Genomic DNA, 23,472 nt, shown 5'->3' with positions numbered 1-23,472 from the left:
CCTTCAGAGGACCCAGCCTTCTCGGTCTATGTGGGCCGGGTCCTCTGAAAGCTGAGAAGGGCTGAAGTGCGAGCTGGGAAATGGGAAGACATGCCAGGAGTTCGCTGTTCTCGCCAGCTCTAGTGACCCTTGACCTCCAGGTCAGCTATCGAGCTGGTGGGTAACAGACGTCTCCGAAAACGTTGGAGCACTTTGGCAAATATGCGATGTCTTGATAAAGCGAGCAGATTTTTTAAGTTTACACAGCTACATTCTCGCCTTTAACTACGTTAAAAGAAAAATGTTTTGACGGAATAACGTCCATGCTCATGTGTTTGTCAGCTACAACTTTGATTAGATGAAGCTGAGTCTCAGTTTTACATTTTATATCAGCTGTAATCTGATATTTGTGACCTATCGGAGACTGAGAGAGAGCAACTTGTGTTTTTGGAAACATTTGAAGTGTTGCTGAATTCCAGTGTAAGGCTGAGGGTTTATCTGTTCATCTGTTTATCCTCGTCAGTGTTCGCATTATGTTCCACGGTTGATGTACCTGATGTTTGTTCCAGAACCACACCCACTGTTATACACTCTGAATGAGGCAATAAAGGGAATCCTCTTCCTATTGCTGCCTGGCTGCATTCTGTTAAAGACTTTATTCTTTCCCCCTGAAAGGAGACCTCACTGTGATGGTTACTTTGATGGACTGTCTAATCTTGAACAATTTGTCTCAACTTATTGAACTGGCCATAATTAGGAGCCAGCAAATTGTGACCAGGTTGTCTGAATCATGCTAAAAATACAGATACACTGAAAAGTGTTTAAGTTACGACTGCCTCTAGAAATGAACGCCTCCTGTTGTTTGTGCGCTCGGATTTTCTTTCCCTAAAAGCAGACGGCCTGTTTCCTGTTTGATGTAATCAGAGGACTACCTGCTTGGTGTTTGTAGGCGACTGTCCCAGGTTCATGTTTCATGGTAAAAAAACGTTTCAACCATATTTCAGTACGATTGAAACTGAACTGATTATGACAGGAGACCTACAGTTTAATGTTGTTTAAGCACACATGTTAGGAATTTTATAAAGCAACAGGATGAAGGAACAAATCAAACTCATTCGAAATATTCTACAAGCTCTCGCATTTCTCAACATTGTTACCTTCAGACTGATGTATGACGATGGAGCTCTTTCTCAGTGTGAGACAAAGTTCCCAGACAGGTCCAGCCCACTGTTCTTACTCTGATTTCACAACAACTATTATGGAATCAAAAACCTCAAAGTGCTGACTGACTGCTAAATACATCTGTAAAATCTGTCATATAATTTCTTTTATTTGCATCGGTGTGAAGGGAACTTCTCTGTATGTAATGAGCCTGTCTGCAGCCAGCAGGCGCCTGTTTACTGTGTGCTGAATCACTCCACCCTGTCTTTCTGTAGGCCTGTTTGTGTGGCAGGTCTCATGTACTGGAGGGTTAGTGCAGCTGGATTTCCACCAGTGACACTGACAACATCTGGCTGGTTCCCCTCCCTGAGACACTTTTTGAGTTTTGCTTTGGGTTCTTGAATCAAACAGCACTGTGTGCAGCATTTCTTCACCCACACACTCATTTACTGCTGATTACACTGACTAGACCCACCATGGTTATCACTCTATCCAATGGCTGTTAATAGCAGTTATCACTCCCAAGTATGGCTCAGATTGGCCCTCCTGTTCTGCAGCTTCACCCCAGCACAGTCTATCCTCCAGTTCCTGGGGCTTCTCCTGAACCTGCTCCTTCACCCATCCCTGTTCCCGGGGTGAGAGCGACCAGGGCCCGGCCTGCACCCGCGCCAGTTCCTCAGGTGGGGACAGCTGTAGGGCTGCAGCTATTGATTATTTTAGTAATGGAGTAATTATTTTTAAAATGTGCTGTTCACATGAAGCTGGCTTGACTTGAATATTAATACTGAGTTGACAGAATCCATGTGTATTGCATAAAGACACATAAAAAGTAAAGACTTTATATCCATGTATCTGATAACAGGAGTTCTAAACTAAAACTCCTCCAGGTGACGGTGTCACAGCAGCTGCCCTGGAGTAAAACACAAAACACAAGATTAGAGCCTGACGTCGGGGCGGTGAGGTGATGTCAGGCACTGCTGCCCAGATTAAAGTCTCCAGGTTCAAGGGTCTTGGTCAGCTGGGGTCTTTCTGTGACATTCATGTGCTCTCCCACGGTCCAATGAGACGGTTGTCAGGTTGTGCCCAAAACATATAGGTGTGTATCTGAGAGGGTGTGGTTTCTGTCCTTTCTGACTTGCGACCTGTGCAGGTGGACCCGCCTCTCTCCCTGTGACAGCTGGGACAGACTCCACCCCTGTGACCCTCAGCTGAATAAGCAGTTAACAAAAATGATCCACAGAAATTCCTCCGTTTGCAGTTCAGTAGGTGACGTGCTCATCACATCCACTGATTGTGTTGTTGTTGTAAGTTAGGGTAACTGGAACAGCTGTTCTTTCACAGACTGGACCCCACATCAGCTCCCTACTCCATCCTGTAGTACAAACTGGTGTGACACCAAAGTCTGTTCCATACAAATAATCTGATTCAGTTCAAACACCAGCATAGTGCTGACCTAAAGAACACCAAAAGTCACAGGAACGCTGTGGAAATGTGGGATTTGCAGCAGGACTGATGTGGATTACAAAGTGAAGGCAGACTTATTATGTTTCAACCACTGTAATAATAATAGAATAAGAACACCATCCTTGTAGCTGCTGCGTGCTGCGTATGCTAAGGTTTTATATGGTTTGCTGTTAGCTCTGTGTGGCTAACCAGCTGATTAACTTCAGTTACGTCTGATGCAGATCCATCAAGTGATTCCAAATGAACATTTAATGCAATGGATTCACTTAAAACGCTCAAATAACATAGAAGAATCCAAAGTTGTCTCTGTTTAGGGTTGAGTAAAATATGAAATCTATAACATTTAATTATTTTTCTTAGTGTACAAAAAACAGACTGATCAGGGGAGGTAATGTTTTTGTTGTTGTTAATAACATGTACATAATATTGGCAGTTTCATGATACTGAGGGGAGCGACTGTTTCTGTCCAGGGTGGGAGGGGTCAGAAGACATTTTTCGTGTCAGTCTCAGGGTCCTGGAGGTGTCGAGGTGTTGGAGAGAAGGAAGACTGCAGACACCTTCTCAGACAAATGGACGACACACTGCAGCAGAAAGACTTCACAGTGTCCACGGGGCACTCGTGTAGGATGATGGGGGCTGGTGGGGCTGGTTCCTCCTGCAGTTCCAGCAGCTGCAGTTCCTCTAACAGCCACTTGAAGCTGACTCCGAAGTGAGTCAATATTTACAGTTTTCAGGGTTTGTGTTCAAACCTTAAACCTGAGGCACTGAAACAAACCCAGATGTGAATCCAGAGAGTCTCATGTGTGGTGTGTGAGTGTACAGTAGGTCTGGTCCTGGTCCCTGCCGGCTGGATCGAGGCTCTGGTAGATCGAGTCTTCACGTGTAGAACCTGGAGTACAGTTCTCGTAGTGGACGTCCTGAAACAGAGACAAACTGTCTTCTTCACATAAAAAGAAGAGACTCTGACTTGGTTAAATCATTTGTGCTGGTAAATATTTCCACGTTGCCACGTTGAACCTCTCAGACAACAGTGTCTCTGTTTGTTGTTGGAGTCTCCGTCTGGGCGGCCATTTTTCTCACCTACCTGTTTGAATTCACCTTCTTGGACTGTAATTTCTGGAACAGTCTACAAACTGAACCATCACACTGTGACTGCTTTATTTCTTTGTTACAGTAGCAGTCTGTCAACAGTGAGAGGAACCAAAGAGAAAGAAAGTCACCTCCATGTTTGTGCCCTCTGAGTTTCCTCTGGTCCTCAAACCTGTGGAACAAACAAAGGATGTTCCTCTGTTAGAGGGAGCAATCATTCAAAGTGCACGTGAGGCTGAAGATCACTGCTGCCCCTCCTGTTCTTTCATCCTGCTTAGTTGGACTTTATTAGGCTTCATTTTAGACTTTGCCTTCAGAATCAAAGACTCACATTTGCTCGAGTCTCCTCCTGTGTACTGAAGAAGTGATCCACAATAATTATACTATTTTACAGTTTTCATGGGTCGTGTAGTCAGAATATTTTTCCTGTTTTTACTTCACACGTCTGAAGCAGAGAACATCTGGATCTGATCCTGCTGACAGTGTCCAGAGTTCATGTGTGACACAGTTTAGGATTCAGTTACTTCCAGTGTTTAACATCATCTCTACAAGTCACTCCACTCTCCTCTTAGAGCCCAAAGTGGACAAGCAGGATGAAATATTTTGATGTTTGACTGCAGCTGTTTGAACAGAGTTCAAGTGAAGTGAAAAAAGAGTTTTTGGTTAGAAACGAGACGTTCTGTGTGTTTCTGTGTCTCGGTTGTCTTACCTCTGCTGCTCTTCCTCTTGATGCAGATTATTAGAACAGTCAGTGATGAGAGGATGATGATGATGAGCAGAGAGATGATTACATACAGCAGCACACCTGTGACAGCAGAACAAGCTTGTTTTACATATTGATTGATGAGTTGCACATGTAGTGAAATAACAGACGTGAAACGAATAAACAAACAGATAAAAGTTCTACATGAACAAGAGGAGCTCACAGAGAATTTAGAAAAAGAAAACGAGTTTGGCACAACGTCACACTCACATCATAATTCTGATTAGAAAAGCTGCCACACAGGACAGGCTGATTAAAAACATACTGTCTTCTCTCATAGATGGATGTACCTGCAGATGCTGCTCTTTCAGGCTGCTCAGTGCTTCCAGTCAAAGTTAATGAAGGTGTGGAGCTTCCTGTAGTCGTGGCTGATGGTCCAGCTGCTGAACAAGAGCAGAGAGGAAAGTTTGACTTATAAATGTTTGGAGCTGTGAAGAAGAAAAACACAAAGATTCAAAAATCAGCTGAGAAATCAAACGAGCCTTAAATGAATCCACTGACTGAGAAAAAAACAGTTTGGCAAATTTAGTTTTAGATTAAAAAAATGCACTAAAATAGTTTAACAATGAAATAAAATATGAATGTATGTTGAAATATCAGGTTCTTGGAAACAATAAAGACATTTAGGGACATTAATGGTCACCTGTTCATTTCCAGCTCCACACTCTGATTCCTGCTCTCCATCACAGTAACTTTACAAAATTCACACTTCAAAATAATCTTGTTTCTAAATAATTCTGTTTCTATGTTGAGATAAACTGAGTGCTGAGAGCAGCCTGAGCTGTTGGCTCACAGGGATCACTGTACAGACACTGAGCTCATTATTAGAAACTTTGCTCGTGTTCAACATGAACATCCACCACTGGAACAGCAGATATATGACAGGAAATAAGGAACAGCTGAACAGCTCCACTCTGACAACATTTGATTAATGTCAGTAAAAACTCACCGTCTGTGACAGTGACCTCAAAGTCTCTGGATGAACTGCTGGAAGATCCACTCAGTAAACATCTGTACCGTCCTGAGTCAGACTTGGTCAGCTGTGTGATGCTCACATACAGAACTCCTGAATCATATCCAATGTTGTATCTGCCTCTCTGAGCTTTGACATCAAGTGCAAGAACAAGAATGTTGTGTCCTCCACACTCTCCTCTGCAGAACAACGTTCTGTCTCCAGAGTGATTAAAGGAACATCCGACTGTGAGAGAGCTTCCAGTTTCTTTATCGAAGTGTTTCAGCTGATCATCGTTTCCATCCAGCAGTGCTGTTAAAGAGACAAACGATCAATAGTTACTATCTGTGCTGAAGATGATGCAGTCAGATCAGAGTAACTCCAGTTTGATCCACAGTTACACTGGGAGCTGCCCAGTTCAACCAGTCTGACAGAGGAACTGTTGAACTAAGTGAGATTTAAACGGCTTCATCATCAGACTGATTGGATTCATGAAAATCAGCTTTTATGACAAGTATAGACTCTAAACTGTGAACCCTTCATGGTTTTAAGTACATTTAAAGTCTGGATGGACGTTTGTGTTCTGAATGTGATTTTCACACATTCATTGAGGAAGAATCCATTTTGCCTGTGAGGGGAACTCTTGGAAAGATCAAACCGATGACACAGAAGCAAAAACTCATCAAAGAAATGGCCTGCATTTGTATAGCGCTTTTCTAGTCCCTAAGGACCCCAAAGCGCTTCACACTACATTCAGTCATTCACCCATTCACACACTGGCAAGCTACATTGTAGCCACAGCTGCCCTGGGGCGCACTGACAGAGGCGAGGTTGCCGGACGCTGGCGCCACCAGGCCCTCTGACCACCACCAGTAGGCAAACACGGGGTTAGTATCTTGCCCAAGGATATTTGGCATGCAGCCAGAAGGCAGCCTGGGATCGAACCACCGACCTTCTGATTAGTGGCTGACCTGCTCTGCCACCTGAGCTGCAGCCACCCCAAGAAAATCAAAGTTACATCAGAAAATCTTCTTTCATTCATCAGCGTCTGTTTCTGACATCAACATTTCATTCACATCATTATCAGCTGACACACTCACTAATATTCACACACACTCGTGTCCCAGCTGCAGTTCATCGGTTACTTAGAGGAGTCCAAATGTAACCAACAGTTTACAGAAGAACAAACTTCAGCTTCTTTAAACTGTCAGCAGCTGTCAGTGAAAACTCAAACTTTGCTTCAGGAACAGAAACTAAACATTTCCACAGCTGAAACAGAAACTCACCTTCAGCAACAACGATCGCAAACTGTGTGAGTGAAGCTGATGATGAAGATCCACCCAAACCACAGCTGTACTGTCCAGAGTCAGACTCAGTCAGCTTTGAGATGCTCACATATAAACCATAATCTGATTCTATTTCATATTCAATGCTGTATCTGCCTGTTTGAGCTCTGACATCAGTTGTATTAATGAGAATGTTTTCTCCTTCACATTCTTCTCTGCAGAACATCTTCCATGTTCCTGGAGACTTAAAGGAGAATCCAGCTTTCAAATCTCCTCCAATGACTCCATAGTGAAGAATCTGAGCATCGGTGACTTCAGGGTTTCCATCCTGCAGAGCTGTTGGAAACATGAACCATCAATAGTTACTGTTTGTACTTCCTGTAAGAAGCTGCAGTCTGATCACAACATTCACACACAGACACACTGAGACTAAAGTCTGAATAACAACAATGATTCATGTCAAATACATTTCATTGTCTAAAGTGGTGGAAAATCTTCTTCCAGTCGACACGACTCAAAATATATCTGAACATGTTTCCTATGCATGAATAAAATGACAATAAAAGATGAAGATGAACAAAACATGTAAATGACTCATAACTCCTCTGTGTGGTACTTGTAGTAATTATGTGTTGAGAGATTGAAGCAACAGCTCAACATGCAAGTTTTTCATGTGTTTCATCCACAGGAAGTGATGTCATCATTTAGTTTAAATGTACTGCTGGTGTCAAAGTTCAGGAAGCAACAACAAAACCAGTGATGAAGTTTTTATTTGTTGTAATTTTGTTTTACTGAGGACTCATCATGGCTCAAGAGTTGGGAGTTCACCTTGTAATCTGAAGGTTGCCGGTTTGAGCCCCGGCTTGGACAATCTCGGTCGTTGTGTCCTTGGGCAAGATACTTCATTTTTTTTTTTTTTTTTTTTTTTGAGGACGTAACAAATACTTGCAATGAATGACATGTTATTGAGTAATTTATGACTCTATTTTAAAGCTCTGAAGCCAAACTCAGCAGCTGATGTGAGTCAGTTACTTTATGTGAATGATTTCAGTTCATTCCAGCATTTAAACTCTGTGCAGTCGTATTTCTGTTCAGCTCCAACAGGACAAACAGGAAGAATTAGGAAATAACTTTTCACACAACTCTGGGTTTGAAGATGCTGACAGATTTCACTCACGTCACTCACAGGTTTATATTTGTCTGCAGGAAGTGATGTCATTTTGTCAAATCTATATGCACTGTGGGAGTGAACTGTGAATAGTCACAGTGAAGAAACTTGAACATGTAACAGTAAAAGCAACAAAATGTGTTTTTGTCTTTCAAAGAAAAATTCATTGACTTGATCAACAAGTTTGTATTTTCAAATAATAACTGAAAGTATCAGGTGGAGTTTTTACTTTGATATTACAGGTTATTTTGAGGACGTAACAAACACTTGTAAGAAACCATCTTTGAAAGGACGAATCCTAAAGCCAAAGTGAGCAGCAACATGTCCATGAATGTCTGACTGTGATGGTTTCTTCTGTCCATACTGGCCACAAACACATCCATGAAATCATGAATAAAAGCAGTTTGAATGGAAGAAGCGTCCATGAAAGTGACTCATAGCTGACTCTGATCATCATGTTTAACAACAGAAACATGTTGAAGAAGGAGAGTGACAGAAAGAACAAGTGAATGTACTCACAAAGGAAGAAGAAGCAGATCAGAGTGTGACGGACTTTCATGATGAGGCTCTGATGGTTCACTGCTGCCTCTCTTCTTCTTCACTGGAAACCAGGAACTTGTGACGCCTCACTTCTCTAACTGAAGGAGTCCCTCCTCCAAACACCACAGCACCTCTACACTCCTCATTTGTCTGAAACAGTTGCAACAGCTCAACTTCCTGTTAAAACATATTTAACCAGCCTCAGTTTAACATTCGCCTGAAGAGGGAAACAAACATGAATGCTGCATCAAAGCAGTGAGTGAGCATTTGATAGCTATTCTTTTATTGGACATTTTTTCAGATTGAAATCTCATATGCAGTGTAGTGACTAACGGGTTATTAAGTAACGCGTTACAGTAACTACGTTATTATTGTGGTAACGAGCACGGTAACTAGTTATTATGCCAAAATCAGGAACTCCTTAATCATTACTGAGATTTAGATAGAGTTGTTATACGTTACTTCTCGCGGTAGCTATTGTGGAGCTTCCACAGATTCATTAACATTAGCAAGTGGTGGAGGCCAGCAGGTGGAGGAGGGAAAGGGGAGGCAGGAGGAGAGACCCGAGGCAGCCGCCGGTCCGAGTGTCAGGTGAACTGAACTTCAGGTAAGAAGTTATGAGCTGCAGTCTGTCTGGGTCAGATATGAACCAAGTTTAGGTGGAGTTTATTTTAGCTGTGCTGACTTTTTACAGTCAGTTACAATAACTCGTACTGCGTGCTAGCTAGCATGACGGGGTTTCTATATAGCTGGGTGGGTGCTGTGATGTTAGTGATAGTGAACTTTATTTTTTTCATAAGGTTAGTTAGTACAGTTGCCAACCGCCCCTCAAAAATGGAGTCGTCTCGTATTCAGAGAAAATATTGAGCTGAAAAGAAATGTAGTTTGTCCCGGACTTCAGCTACAATGAAACAAAGACACAAAGCTGGATTTATTCTGTCTTTGCTGCACAGCTGCCTCTTCTTCTCTCATTCTCTCCCCTCTCTCCTGTTTCTACTTCAATCATGAAACTGATCAATGATCAGCTGATCGGCTCTCTTGTTTGTTTATCGCCCAATTTGCGCTAGAAAGAGGAGACCAGCAGATGAACAACATGCACATTATCTTTTCCTTTCTGTTGGTAGGTGGCACAGTGCACTTGTGGTACGTAAGCAAGCTAGAAGACTGGCAGTCTGGCTGGGTATCCAGTTACAGAAGCAACACATTAACAAGAGAATTCTGAGTAAAACCAAAGTTACTTTCCCTAGTAACTAGTTACTTTGACAGTAACGAGTAACTTGAAGTAATTGATTTACTTTTGATAGAAGTAACTAGTAATGTAAGTAAGTTACTAACTTAAAGTAACTTGCCCAACACTGATTAACATACAGTCATATAGTGAATGATATTAGGGGATTCCCAATATCACATCAGTTTTGACCTTTGACCTCTTCTTCAAGGTCAGACAAGTTTAAACTTTCATGAGATCAAAGTTTTATGAAACATCCTTTATCTTTAAACACTCCGAGAAGTCAGCTGAGACTGAAGAAGAGACTTTGAGTGACAACATGTTTCCCCCACTGAGAACACAACAGCCCAAAGAACACAATCAACTTTCTGGAAGATCCTTACATGGATGATCGAGCATGCAGGACACCTTAATAAACACCTTTTCGGAATAAATCTGGTGTTAAAGTCTTACTGATGGGTGCTTTAATACTTTAAACACCGGCCGATCGCGGCTCAAGAGTTGGGTGTTCGTCTTGTAATCGGAAGGTTGCCGGTTACAGCCCCGGCTCGGACAGTCTCAGTCGTTGTGTCCTTGGGCAAGACACTTCACCCTACTGGTGTTGGCCAGAGGGGCCGATGGCGCGATATGGCAGCCTCGCTTCTGTCAGTCTGTCCCGGGGCAGCTGTGGCTACACCTGTAGCTGCCTCCACCAGTGTGTGAATGAATAGTGGAGTTGTAAAGCGCTTTGGGTGCCCTGAAAAGCGCTATATAAATGCAATCCATTATTATTATAGAGAAAACAAGTTCCTTTTTCTTTTCTCTCTCATTGGTTATTAAAGGAACTTTAATATATTTTAATTCCACCTGAAACCTCCACAGGGTTTCAATATAAAGAGTTCAGAGAGTTGAAGACATCCCAGCACAAAGCAGAGGCCATCAGGGAAGGTCCAGTCTGGTTTGTGTTGTCATGTTTGTATGTTAAACAGTGAAAATGCTCCTTAAGTTTTAATCAAGTCACTCATTACAAATCAGTTTGATTGTTTTTAAGTAAACAAAACCGAGTTCTATTCATTGCACATAAATGTCACGATCTGGGGAAAACGCATGGATGGTTTTTGATAAATTGTAGCGTGCTGGCTAGAGCCACATGCGGCAAAGGTTAACGATGGGTTGGAAGAGGAACGCAGCTACTTTAGTAACATCCCGTGCACTGATCACAGATGAGAGAATGAACAAAGTGAAGAAACACTTGCAGCACCTGAGGTGAGCGGAAGCTGACGCACGCTGCTCCAGGGAGGAGCTTGATATCCATGTCGTAGGAATGATGCGGGGGTAAGGTAGACGGTCGCTTCTTACTGAAGACCTTGGAGAGATCGTGATAGAGCTGAGGGATCTTGTCCAGCCAATGGGCTCTGGAAGAGGAGCTTCTGTGGAATCCATTCTGGTCTTAGGAAAGAGGCAACAATGTAGACACTGGAGACCCCGGCCCAAGATCTGACACAATGACAAGGAGATATGGGAGTCATGTCAACAGAGCCAGGGATAGCACAGAATGAGAGGAGAGGAAGTGGAGAAAGAAAGAAACTGGATCTCCTCCTGGTGGTCCCTGATGGACATGCTGTGTCTGGAACTGAATGGGGTAGGCTTAGTTGGACGTGGAGTAGACCAGCTAAGTTCTGGTCGATGAAGTTTTCAGCTGGCTATGGTCTCGGAGAGCCTCAAGAGGAGAACTGTTGGTGTTTCAGGTGAAATGTTACCTCAACCTGGAAATGAGAGGGGTTTGAGGGGTGGGATGTACAGGACACTAGGGGCGGCGATGTCCGGCCGGCTTCGGGTAGCCTCCCCAGTTTCATGGGCTTCTCAGTGGCGTTAGCAGCTGCTCCTTCAGAAGAGGGAGGAGGTGGAGGAGGTGTAGAAGTCAAAGCCCTGATGTCAGAGACAACACAACAAACACCTGAAAACTGTGTGTGCTGCAGCACTGAACAAACTAAAATCTTATGGTCTGATACACGTCATTTGTGCATTTACTTTCTGTTTTTGTTGTTTGTGTGGAGTTGTATTTTTCTGCACACTTGATATAATGTTTGGTAGCTTTCAAAAACAGCCAACAGTTTCAAAGATGTAAGAAAATAAAAAGTTACAAACCTAATAAAAATGAAGGAAGTAACATTCTGGAAATTCAATGAATGCCAGCAACCTCTGCTAGAGAAGTTACAATTCAGAAGAACAACCACAACATAAATGAGAACATTGCTGCGAAAAATAAGCTTCGTTCCTCTTTGTTCTAACCATGAATCAGTTTCACATGCTGATATTCATATGCAGCTGCTGGTGTTACCCCCACCCTCCCTTTTCTCCTGTATTTTAAATGAAATAGTCCATGAGAAAACATCAGTCCACTGACACCTGACTGCAAACTGACAACGCTCACTTTCTTTAGCTGATCTGAAGTTAGGTTAATATGACATATTACATTACTTATCTGAGAAAAATAAAGTCAAAATACAGCTGAATGAAACCTTACACCATTACCACAGGAATTAAATGGATAGGTAGGAGCCAGGTACTGCAAATCAAATGCAACCTTTTGGGTCTTACTTACCTGGATGCATAAAGACATAAAAGACTTAACATTAAGAACCATAAATACTGATATGACTGCGTTAACAATTCAATTAGTCTTGATGATTGAATTAGTTCTGATTGATTCTAGAAATCTAAAATGATTGATTAACTTTATTGTGCAAAGTGCAAACATCGACAAGAATCCACTTTTTACAGAATTGAGGCTAAACTTTAAATTGAAATTCATGGAAAACGTGATAATTTTAAGAGTTTTGTAAGATTTTCAACCTTGAGAGCTGGTTTAACTACAGGCAGCTTTATGAATACTGGCCTTGGTACCTTCTCCAGTAGCTTTTGCATTGGTTATACATGACACCAGTGCTGCACAGCAGAACAAGCTGGACCCATGATCACTCTTTAAGTTGTCACTGCAGAAGTTTACACCCTTCGATCCACTTTCAATAACAGCGTAATTGCAAAGTGTACATGAATGAGCAGTGAACCTCAAGCCCAGATGCATAAACCTCTGACTCATTTCTGTTTCTACATCGTCAGTTTGTTTCTTCACATCCTCTTCTTGGGTCCTTCATAGTCCCGCCCACCACGTATGTGTTCAGAGGAGTGGAAAGAGAGAGGAGTCAAAGCAAGAGATTTTTAACAGACCTCCAATGAAACAGTAAACCATCAGAGCCTCGTTATGAACACCCTTCACAGTTTGATCTACTTCTTCTTCGTTTGTGAGTATATTGGCATATTTTTGTGGCACTTGGGTTTCTTACTTTTCTTATTGTTACACATGGTCATCTCAGTCAGCTGTGAGTTGCTTTAATGGGCAGCTTCTTCCCTTCTTGGTAACTGCTGGGACACAAAGCTCATTCTTTGCCACCGTGGTTATCGTTCTGCTTCTTTTTCACTGATTTTTAAAGCTTTCTTTATTTTAGGGATGCAACTGATGGCAAATAGGCGTAGCATTAAAACATAATCAGTGATTAACCTACCAATTAATTTAGTGAATAAATATCTCGATGTATGCTCAATCATCCAGGTAAGGAAATCCCAAACAGCTGATTCTGTTCATCTGGACGTAGCGTTTTCAGTGGGAGAAACATTTCGTCACTCATCCAGGTGACCTCTTCAGTCTCAGCTGACTGCAGGACTCCCCAATCTTATAAACAGTACATTTGCATAAGGACTGAAACCAGCCCAGTGAGGGAACTGGGAGATAAGCAGCTTATGGCCGTACCACCCTGAGCATGTCCGATCTTGTCTGCTCTCAAAAACTAAGCAGGGTTGGGCTTGGATAGGACTTGGATGGGAGCCTGCCTGTGAATGCCAGGTGGTGTGAGCGTGTTTCAGAGCCCAGCACAGAAACAGCTTTAGTGAAGGTTACAAATGATCTTCTTATGGCCTCTGACAGTGGACTCATCTCTGTGCTTGTCCTGCTAGACCTCAGTGCAGCGTTCGATACTGTCGACCATAATATCCTATTAGAGCGATTAGAACATGCTGTAGGTATTACAGGTACTGTGCTGCAGTGGTTTGTATCATATCTATCTAACAGACTCCAGTTTGTGCATGTAAATGGACAAATTGGAAGTGTCTGGAAAATAACTCAAAATGTTAGAAATATTCCAGTGTTAGAAAATCAGCACTGCTCAGTGTTAGCCATTGTTAATCTTCAAAACTGACTAGGTTACTTTTAAACATATAACACTGTCAAAAGTGTTAATTTAACACTCAACAGTGTTGTATTTAACACTCAGAGGAGTGGACCCATATAGACACTCTCTAGTGTTAATTTAACACTGGAGATTTTGCTGTATATATATATATATATATATATATATATATATATATATATATACATATATATAGTATTTAAATATGTAGTATATAGTTAGGGCTGGACCAGGTGACCCTGAATCCTCCCTTAGTTATGCTGCAATAGACGTAGGCTGCCGGGGATTCCCATGATGCATTGAGTTTTTCCTTTCCAGTCACCTTCTTCACTCACTATGTATTAACAGACCTCTCTGCATTGAATCATATCTGTTATTAACCTCTGTCTCTCTTCCACAGCATGTCTTTATCCTGTCTTCCTTCTCTCACCCCAACCAATCACAGCAGATGGCCCCGCCCCTCCCTGAGCCTGGTTCTGCTGGAGGTTTCTTCCTGTTAAAAGGGAGTTTTTCCTTCCCACTGTCGCCAAAGTGCTGCTCATAGGGAGTCATATGATTGTTGGGGGTTTTCTCTGTACCTATTATTATAGGATAAAGTGTACAACATAAAGCACTGTGAGGCGACTGTTGTTGTGACTTGGCGCTATATAAATAAAATTGAATTGTATTGAACTCCGGACTTAATAGACTGGTCATTTAAAATATTTTGTCACTTTAATTATAAAATATGATATTTTAAATCTTTTTTACAAAATGTACAAAGTTCCCCTCCATTGTAGACACTAATATTCTAATAAAAACTTTTTCACAGTCCAGCTGTTTGGCACCTTAGATTATGGTTTAGAAACAGCTGATAAAATAACTCCACCTCTCTCTGCTCACTGATGCTCTCATTTTGTTTGTTTGTTTTGTTCTTAAACTTGCAGCAGAGCCCGTTACAGCAGGTGGCGCTTGAGGCGGCTGCTGACATGGCCTTTGCCCAAGAGTCAGCTCTGCTCTCAGTGTGTCTGTGTGTGAATGTTGTGATCAGACTGCAGCTTCTTACAGGAAGTACAAACAGTAACTATTGATGGTTCATGTTTCCAACAGCTCTGCAGGAGGGAAACCCTGAAGTCACCAAAGCTCAGTTTCTTTACTATGGAGTCATTGGAGGAAATATTACAGTTCCTCTTGTTTTTCAATCATCTGGAACATGGAAGATGTTCTGCAGAGAAGAATGTGAAGGAGAAAACATTCTCATTAATACAACTGATGTCAGAGCTCAAACAGGCAGATACAGCATTGAATATAAAATAGAATCAGTTTATGTTTTATATGTGAGCATCTCAAAGCTGACTGAGTCTGACTCTGGACAGTACAGCTGTGGTTTGGGTGGATCTTCATCATCAGCTTCATTCACACCGTTTGTGATCGTTGTTGCTGAAGGTGAGTTTCTGTTTCAGCTGTGGAAATGTTTAGTTTCTGTTCCTGAAGCAAAGTTTGAGTTTCACTGACAGCTGCTGACGGTTTAAAGAAGCTGAAGTTTGTTCTTTATAAAACTCTCAAATCTGGAAAACTTTAATGTTGCAATATTTTGAAGGAATAAATCTGTCGCAAATAAGGATTTTTTTCTCACTGTGCTTAAAGCTGATAATTCAGTAATAAATAAGACTGTAATCTAATCTATTAAAATCTAATAATGTGCAGATTATGAAGCAGCATCAGTGGCTTCTGCAGCACTGATAGTAACTGTTGGTTGTTTGTCTCTTTAACAGCACTGCTGGATGGAAACGATGATCCTGCTCAGCTGAAACACTTCGATAAAGAAACTGGAAGCTCTCTCACAGTCGGATGTTCCTTTGAACAACCTGGAAACAGAGCGTTCTTCTGCAGAGGAGAGTGTGGAGGAAACAACACTCTTGTTCAAACAGATAATGTCAAAGCTCAGAGAGGCAGATACAACATTGGATATGCTTCACATACAGATCCAGGAGTTCTGTATGTGAGCATCACACAGCTGACCAAGTCTGACTCAGGACGGTACAGATGTTACCTGAGTGGTTCATCCAGAGACTTTGAGGTCACTGTCACAGACGGTGAGTTTTTACTGACATCAATCAAATGTTGTCAGAGTGGAGCTGTTCAGCTGTTCCTTATTTCCTGTCATATATCTGCTGTTCCAGTGGTGGATGTTCATGTTGAACACGAGCAAAGTTTCTAATAATGAGCTCAGTGTCTGTACAGTGATCCCTGTGAGCCAACAGCTCAGGCTGCAGACTGCTCTGAGTGTTAGACTGTTTCTCCCACTGAAAAAGTTACATGCAGATGAACAGAATCAACCTTTTGGAGTTTTTCTACTCTGTACAATGTAAAATAAAGTGGAGAAGCCTTATGGAGACTTTGCCGTGGTCACAGAAGCCCCGTCTACCTGCTTTCAAATCTGCTGTTTTTGAGGATCAGCCTCAAAAGAAGACGTAAAGCTGAGAAGTGATGAAACAGCTTGTTTCAGACAGAGAATGATCTGATGGGCTGCTCCAACACACGAGGCTCAACTGTAAAAACACAAAGTTACTGTAGTACAGACCAAGAATAAAAATACATGGAAGCTGTAATGAGCAGAATAGGTCCACTTTAACGTCTCTGGTAGCTAAATAATGTTTTTATTGATCATTGCAGTTGTTAGTGTTTCAGGCATCTGTATATAAAAGATAAATAACACAAATATTTAATTTATCACTTTCACAGTCTTTGTGAAGAAAATTAAGAAAATGAAGTTGTTCACATTTTTTTCCTTTATTTTCTCCTCTGGGGTTTCTGTCTAGATTTTTATTTATTTTATTTATTTTTGTTCACGTATCTAACCACAGCTAAAGCTCTCTGATCTTTTTCACCAGTCATCCCATCATTAACTGGACAGAACCAGTATGGGCTGTATGTGGGTCTGACTCTGACGGTCACCGTCATCCTGGTCTCAGTGTCTGTGCTGATATTCTACAAGAAACGATCCTCTAAACGAAAAGGTGAGACAACAGGAGCACGGATGACACTTTCCATTTCTCACAGTAATGAACATTTTAGTCGTTGGCGTCTCTTTACAGTTAAATAAAGTTTTGGAAACACACATTTTTTTTATTCAGAATATTTTCCCATAGAAGATTTGAAAATGCAGTGTGTTTCCGTCACGGTTAGCGCTGGCCGACCGTGGGGAAGTGGGGAAAGGAGGATCGAAATGCTGGACTTATTTACAGTGCAGTAAATATTCACATAAATAATCCCGTGGATTCCCCTGACTCCCATGTTGTGTCTTCCTCCTCAATAAGTCCGTGCCTCGTGCTCTCCACCCCCATGTGTCTGCACTCCCCGTGCTCGCTGCTCTCTGGCTTTCCACGCTCTTCCTGCAGGAAGCATTAGAAGCAGCTGTCAGGAGACTAAAATACTGCAGGCATGCACTCGCTGAACTTGACACTAACAACACTAACGTGGAGTCTCATGCAACAATCCTGCACCGGTGGGAGCTCCATCATTCTCTTAAGTAGCTCCCCCGACGAGCCTGATCAGCAGCAGGTGTGTGAGGTCCTAAGGTGTGGCCAGTGCCACCCCCTCACCCCCCACACACACACAAACCCAGAAACCAGGAAGACGAGAGACAGCAACACCAGAAATACACGTCCATAACTGTCAGGGAGCCTGAGTCTGACAGTTACTTGTTGAAGGTCCAAACTGAATTCAGGTTAAGTTATAGAATTGAATAATCCCACACTGGCAGCACCAGCAGCAACTTCAAGCATTTAAACAACCAGGATTCTTGAAGTGTTTTCATTTTCAAGCTTTTCTGGCACATATGTGGTTTGTCCTCTTGATGACTGTCCGAAATGCTGCTGCTCACTGTTTTTGTGAACAGATGAACATTTCAAGACATCAGGATTTATTTGCAGGGACCAGTTGCACCTGACCTTTCACCTGTAATAGTTTAAACTCACCTTTGTGCTTTTTTCAGATGTTCCTGTGGAAACACAGTATGCTGATGTCACAGAGGTGAGTTTGGGGAACTTTGAATCTTTTAAACTGTTCAAGAGTCCAGTGAAGAAAACTCAAAACAAGAAAAGTTTTAACGTCACAAATTTCTTCACAAATAAAATTTCAATCATTAAAGAAAAAATTACCAGTAATCATCCCACAGATGTAATATTATCTACAGCTACTCTCAGTACCATTGATGTTAAGTTAGACTCTTTTTCTCCAATTGATCTTTCTGAGTTAACTTCAATAATTACTTCCTCCAAACCATCAACGTGTCTTTTAGACCCCATTCCTACAAAACTGCTCAAAGAAGTCCTGCCATTAATTAATGCTTCGATCTTAAATATGATCAACCTATCCATAATAATCAGCTATGTACCACAGGCCTTCAAGCTGGCTGTAGTTAAACCTTTACTCAAAAAGCATCTCTAGACCCAGCAGTCTTAGCTAATTATAGGCCAATCTCCAACCTTCCTTTACATCTACTTGGTGTCTGTATATATAATGTATAATTATTTATCCAATTAATTATTTTTTTGTTAAAAGAAAAAGGTCTATGGATGATATTCACTCAGTATCATACTTGGGGTGTCTGGCCCACAGTGGTTGTCAGAGGAGTGGGTTGGTCCTGTGTGTCGCCCTTGGTGTGTGTATGAGGGGTGGTTTGCGAAGTTGGGGGTGGATACCTTGGCAGTCATGCAGGGGGCTGTTTTTTTCTCTGTCATGTGTTGGCTCTTGGCTGTGGGTGGGGTGGAAGTGGCCCTGGATGTGTGGAGCAGTTGGACATGGAGAGGAGCGAGAGCGGGCTGATCCTGCCGGCTCTTTCCGGCTTCGCTCTCTTCACTTCTCTTTCACTTGATCTGCCCCCTGCGTAGTGCAGTCCTGGGGTCCTTCCTGCAGGCCCACTGCCCTATCCCTGTGCATGGCCGTCTGCTTTGGGGTGCGTGTCTCTCACCTCCAGAGTTGATGGGGGTCTGGGGGTGTGGAGCCTGGGTGGGCGGCTTGCGTGACTGGTTGTAGTGCACCTACAACACCTACAACTGGGCCGCTGCTGGCTGCTGGTGGTGGTAGTGGGAGGCTCTGGACACTGGTGCAGACTTTCATCCATGTTTCTCACACAGCACACTGCTGTTCTCGGCTTCTTGGTCTTGGCTACTTTTGGAACCAACTGGGTCTCGTGATTTCTCATCATCTCATCAACCCTCTTTGTTTTCTATGATGTTTGAATTGTTGTGATTCAGGTGATCTTGATGGGGTCCAGATGTTCTGTCAGGACAACTGTCCACACTGCCTGGTGTGATCAACACTAGTGTGTTAACCATTATTTGAATGTTTGGTTTCAGGGCTTTCACACATATGCACGCATGCACACACACAAACACACACACACACACACACACACACACACACACACACACACACACACATTAGAAATATCCTGTCTCAGAGTGACGCTGAAAAACTAGTTCATGCATTTATTACTTCCAGGCTGGACGACTGGAATTCATTATTATCAGGAAGTCCTAAAAACTCCCTGAAAAGCCTTCAGCTGATCCAAAATGCTGCAGCAAGAGTCCTGACAGGGACTAGAAAGAGAGAGCAGATTTCTCCTACACTGACTTCTGTTCATTGGCTTCTTTTCTCTCTTTTCAGGCGACAGACAACTCAAACAAACTCACCCATAGTGCACTGAGTTTTCTTAACAAGGCCCGTGTCTCTCCCAACAACGCCTCCTGTAGTAACACCGATGAAGTTGTCTCCTCCGTGTCTCGAGTACGTAGGATGCCAGAGATCATCTGCTGTCCTTAACTGCAGATCATCTTCAGTGTTGCTGCCACAATTCTCTAAATGGATGAAATGAAGCTGCTTTCAGCCTCTGTGTAAATGTTCTAGAAAAGATTCAGATTGTATAATTAATAATGAATATTTGTCTGTTTTTTAGAAAGTGCACTTTAAGGACTTTAGTCCAGTTTCTACATGTAAAGCCTCAAACTACCAGAACCTTAATGGAGCCACCAGAGACCTGGACCAAATCTACTCCACACTCAAAATCACTGACCAGACTCTCCAGACTCAGAGCTGAACATGAACATCGAAAAGACAATAAAAATCAAATCAAATTAATATTTCTAGTCTGGGTTAAAAGCCAAGCCAAAAAAAAGATGATGCAGTGAGTCAGAGTGGCGTCCAGTCATAAAGCTGGCCAAGCTAGTTTTTGCATATTTGTGAAGAATTCATGTATCTGTCATATTAGCAGTCAAAACAAAATCTTTTTAAAAGCACAGAGAAGATTGTGGTGCATACATCATACATTTTATGTGTGGTTGATCTTCAGAAAAACTCCTTTTACTCAACATCAAGTAGGATTAGAGACAACTTTAGAACTTAATAACTTAAGTTACTTAATAAAAAGACTCCTCCCTTCTACATCTAGAAGGGAGGAGTGTCGAGATTAAATGAATCAAACGTTCAACCACTCACAAATATCCAAGTCAACAACTGTACATCAGCAAAACAAGCAGTTTTCAGCTTATGTTTGTAAAACAATAAACTGTCATTTACAAATACTCGTCTCCAGAGTCGGAACAGAAGTATGAAGGCTTGTGAATATGCTCCCCCCTCTTTCCTGGAATAATGTCCAGAAGGAGCCGACACTGTGGGAACAGTTTCCTCTGAAGGAGTTTAACATGAACCAAGGAAGTTCTTGCCTTGGTTAGTGAGGCTACTTTTGCTCTGGTTCTTGATATGTTATTGTGTAGAATCTGGACGTTGTGTTCATTTGTCGCTGAATTTGTTTCTTCACTTGTTTTTTTATTTGTTGGCCAAATAGATTTTAGTCTGAATGAGACACGTTACCAGGACAAATAAAGAAATCATGTTATCCAGGTTGTTTAGCCACAACATGATAATTATGATGATGCAACAATGAAATCATGTCTGTAGATCTGTATTCTGCTTTGTGTTACTAATCTGCCTGTTTCTAGAGCACTAATATTTTCATGTGGAGCTTCCTGTTGCTGTGATGGGACTGATGCTGCTGAGGGAGGGGCCTCAAATGTAAATGAGCTGTTGGTCACTGCTGGCACTCCCCTCTCATTGCAGGGCCACGTTAGTGTTCAAGTAGGACAAAACAAACAAAGAAGAAAACACTCGTAAATATTTCAGAAAATTTGGTGTTTTATTTTTTTATTTCAAATATTGTTTAACAAGACAAAACTGCAAACTTCACATTTGTTTCTCACTCTTAACTGAAATCTTTCACTTGCCAAACAAACACATCGCTCCTCTCTGTCTGTCCAGACACGTGGCAGCACTTCTGCTGGCATTTTGTTCGTATGTAACAAAGTAAAAAAGTGTACACATGAGTTTGAACTAACACAGCCGATCCCTCAGCGTGTTGGTGCTCTCTGCTCATATTAAATCATTTTTGGCTTTTTATAGAACTTATTTTAACATTTCACTCAAAAACAAACAAAAAAGTCACTTCAGGGGCCAAACTGTGTTATATTTCATCAGGTCAATATCTGTGTGTTTGAGCTCCCTGCTCTGAGGGGAACTCTGAAACAGTTTTTTCCTCATAATCGTATAAAAGGAACTTTGATGTTCTGCTATTTTCATTTCATCTGAAACCCACACTCGGCTTCAATACCGTGGGATTCCTTAACCACAGTGTTGTATAAACTGTAGTTACACAAGAGAAACCAGCCTTCAGCTTCCATGTGAGTCTGCATTTTTCTTTTGTCTTTCATATAGTAAACCTGTTATATTTACAGAATCCTCAGGCATTAATAAAGTATCCTGATCCATTGAGCGGTGACGGTCTTATTTATAAAGTCTGAATTAAAACAGAATTTAATGATTTGTAAATGTCATAAACACATATTTTATTCATTATATCAAATAATTCTATTTTATTTATTTGGTTCTGTATTTTTATTCTGAATAGAACAGAAAACATAAAATGTTCACACTGAGAAAATGAACCATTTTAAGAAAACTAAGCTCATTTTGAATTTGATGGCAGACGCAGGCCGTGTTCCTCGCTGAGCAGCGTCTCCTCTTCTTTGAACAAGATGGCAAGATGCAAACCCCAAGTTGCTCTCCGATGCATCAGAGTGTGAATGTCATTAGAAAAGCACGCAGTTTAGAGACGGTGCATGTGAGGTGAATGTGGCACACTGTAAAAAAAATTGTAATATAAAAGTATTTTACTGTGTATTTTATAGTTTTGTACTGTTTTTCTAGAATATCATTAAATTTACATAAATAGGCTGTGATTTTACATTTCAAATGTAAATTAATGTAAACTCGCTGTAAATGTAATAAAACATAAATTAAATATATCTGTCTGTACATGTGCATATTTAGATTGTTAAAATACATTCACAAATGTATCACAATTTCACAAATATCTGTCCGTTATTTGAAAGATTGAACTGTTAAATTCAAATGTAATGCTATGGAAAAAAATATAAAATGATTCTTATAAACTTTTTTACACCAAATAATTATTATTATTATTGTTATTTAGGGCGATCATGGCTCAAGAGTTGGCAGTTCACCTTATAATCAGAAGGTTGCCGGTTCTTTTTTCCAGTGCATGTTGCATATGAGAATCAGTCCATTTACCATTTAGTCTGCTGCTCAGCAGTGCTCGCTCTTCTTTGTTGTATGTTACATATTTAACATAGTGTCACTCATGGAGACTAGCCCAGGAACAGCTGGCTCATGCAGGCATGTCATTGGTTGACGATGACGTCGGGGAGCGCTTGATTTTGTTTTGCTCTGCATTTTTATTGGTGGAGGCTGCAGTATCGTTCAGTCGTGCTCATTTAATCGTGGAAAGATAATCACTGAGCATCAAATCTGATTAATTGTGCAGCCCTGATGAACACAACAAACACCTGAAAGCATGAAACTGTGTGCTAATACTTTACACACGGGCTGTGTGTGTGTGTGTGTGTGTGTGTGTTCCTGTCTAGCTATCTTTTTGAGGACCGAAATCTGCATTCTGCTATACTTGTGAGAACCAACAGTCACTTGTGAGGACACACAACCCGGTCCTCACAAATTTGAAGGTGTGTGTGTGTGTGTGTGTGTGTGTGTTTACTGTTCATTTCTACTGTCAGTGTGTAGTTGGTTTTTGTGTAGTTGTGCATGTTGTTGCTGATTGTTTAAAAACTGTAAGAATTTTTTTAAAGTAACAAAGTAACACAATGTGAATCTTACAGGTCAGAAAAAACTGCAAAGAAAGACCTTACTGAGAAAAAAGAAGCTACTTTCACTCAAAGGCAACCAGCAGCTGCCAACGACTTTTAAGGAGGTATGGCATACCTCCTTAAACTCGCACTCACTGTTGGTAAATTCATTATGAAATATGAAAAAATGACTTATTCTGCAAAAAAAAAAAAAAAAAAAAAAAACCTCAAAAGAAACAATTCCCCAGAGTTTTTACCAAACACAGGATACTTTGTGAAAACCAGGATTTACATTAGACCTCAGGTCCTGCTGCTCAAACCGCTTTCTCATTTCTCAGTTTCAACATGGTTGATACTTTAATCACATCCTCCTTTTGGGTCTTATTTCCTCCTATCAGCCATAAGGTGAGGGAGACACA

General features: G+C 41.4%; 3 protein-coding genes across 4 annotated transcripts in view; 1 reads left to right on the top strand and 2 right to left on the bottom strand.

The window, feature by feature from the left end:
- LOC120728121 (neural cell adhesion molecule L1.1-like) overlaps positions 1 to 23,472 on the bottom strand; it is a 589,469-nt gene that overhangs the window by 97,844 nt on the left and 468,153 nt on the right. The gene's annotated exons all lie outside the window — the stretch shown is intronic.
- Positions 1,272 to 8,582, bottom strand: LOC120728137 (polymeric immunoglobulin receptor-like). Of its 2 annotated transcripts, none has more exons than XM_040022908.1 (7): positions 8,382 to 8,582; positions 6,695 to 7,030; positions 5,406 to 5,720; positions 4,747 to 4,839; positions 4,403 to 4,498; positions 3,825 to 3,865; positions 1,272 to 3,521 (listed from the first exon to the last, which is right to left on the bottom strand). In XM_040022908.1, the coding sequence occupies exons 1-7, from the start codon at positions 8,419 to 8,421 to the stop codon at positions 3,402 to 3,404; spliced, it is 1,041 nt and encodes a 346-aa protein (XP_039878842.1). In that variant the 5' UTR covers positions 8,422 to 8,582; the 3' UTR covers positions 1,272 to 3,401. The 2 variants fall into 2 exon arrangements, with proteins under 2 accessions (XP_039878842.1, XP_039878843.1); XM_040022909.1 differs by having other exon boundaries at positions 4,747 to 4,836; positions 8,382 to 8,579.
- LOC120728131 lies at positions 12,651 to 20,736 on the top strand. Its single transcript, XM_040022896.1, has 7 exons — positions 12,651 to 12,914; positions 14,946 to 15,281; positions 15,611 to 15,931; positions 16,730 to 16,855; positions 17,833 to 17,870; positions 19,509 to 19,628; positions 19,798 to 20,736. The coding sequence occupies exons 1-7, from the start codon at positions 12,875 to 12,877 to the stop codon at positions 19,936 to 19,938; spliced, it is 1,122 nt and encodes a 373-aa protein (XP_039878830.1). The 5' UTR covers positions 12,651 to 12,874; the 3' UTR covers positions 19,939 to 20,736.

Source organism: Simochromis diagramma, unplaced genomic scaffold (genome assembly GCF_900408965.1).
Source record: "Simochromis diagramma unplaced genomic scaffold, fSimDia1.1 OVJJ01000308.1, whole genome shotgun sequence".
NCBI classification, from domain to species: domain Eukaryota; kingdom Metazoa; phylum Chordata; class Actinopteri; order Cichliformes; family Cichlidae; genus Simochromis; species Simochromis diagramma.
This window is presented reverse-complemented; position numbering and strand designations above follow the sequence as displayed.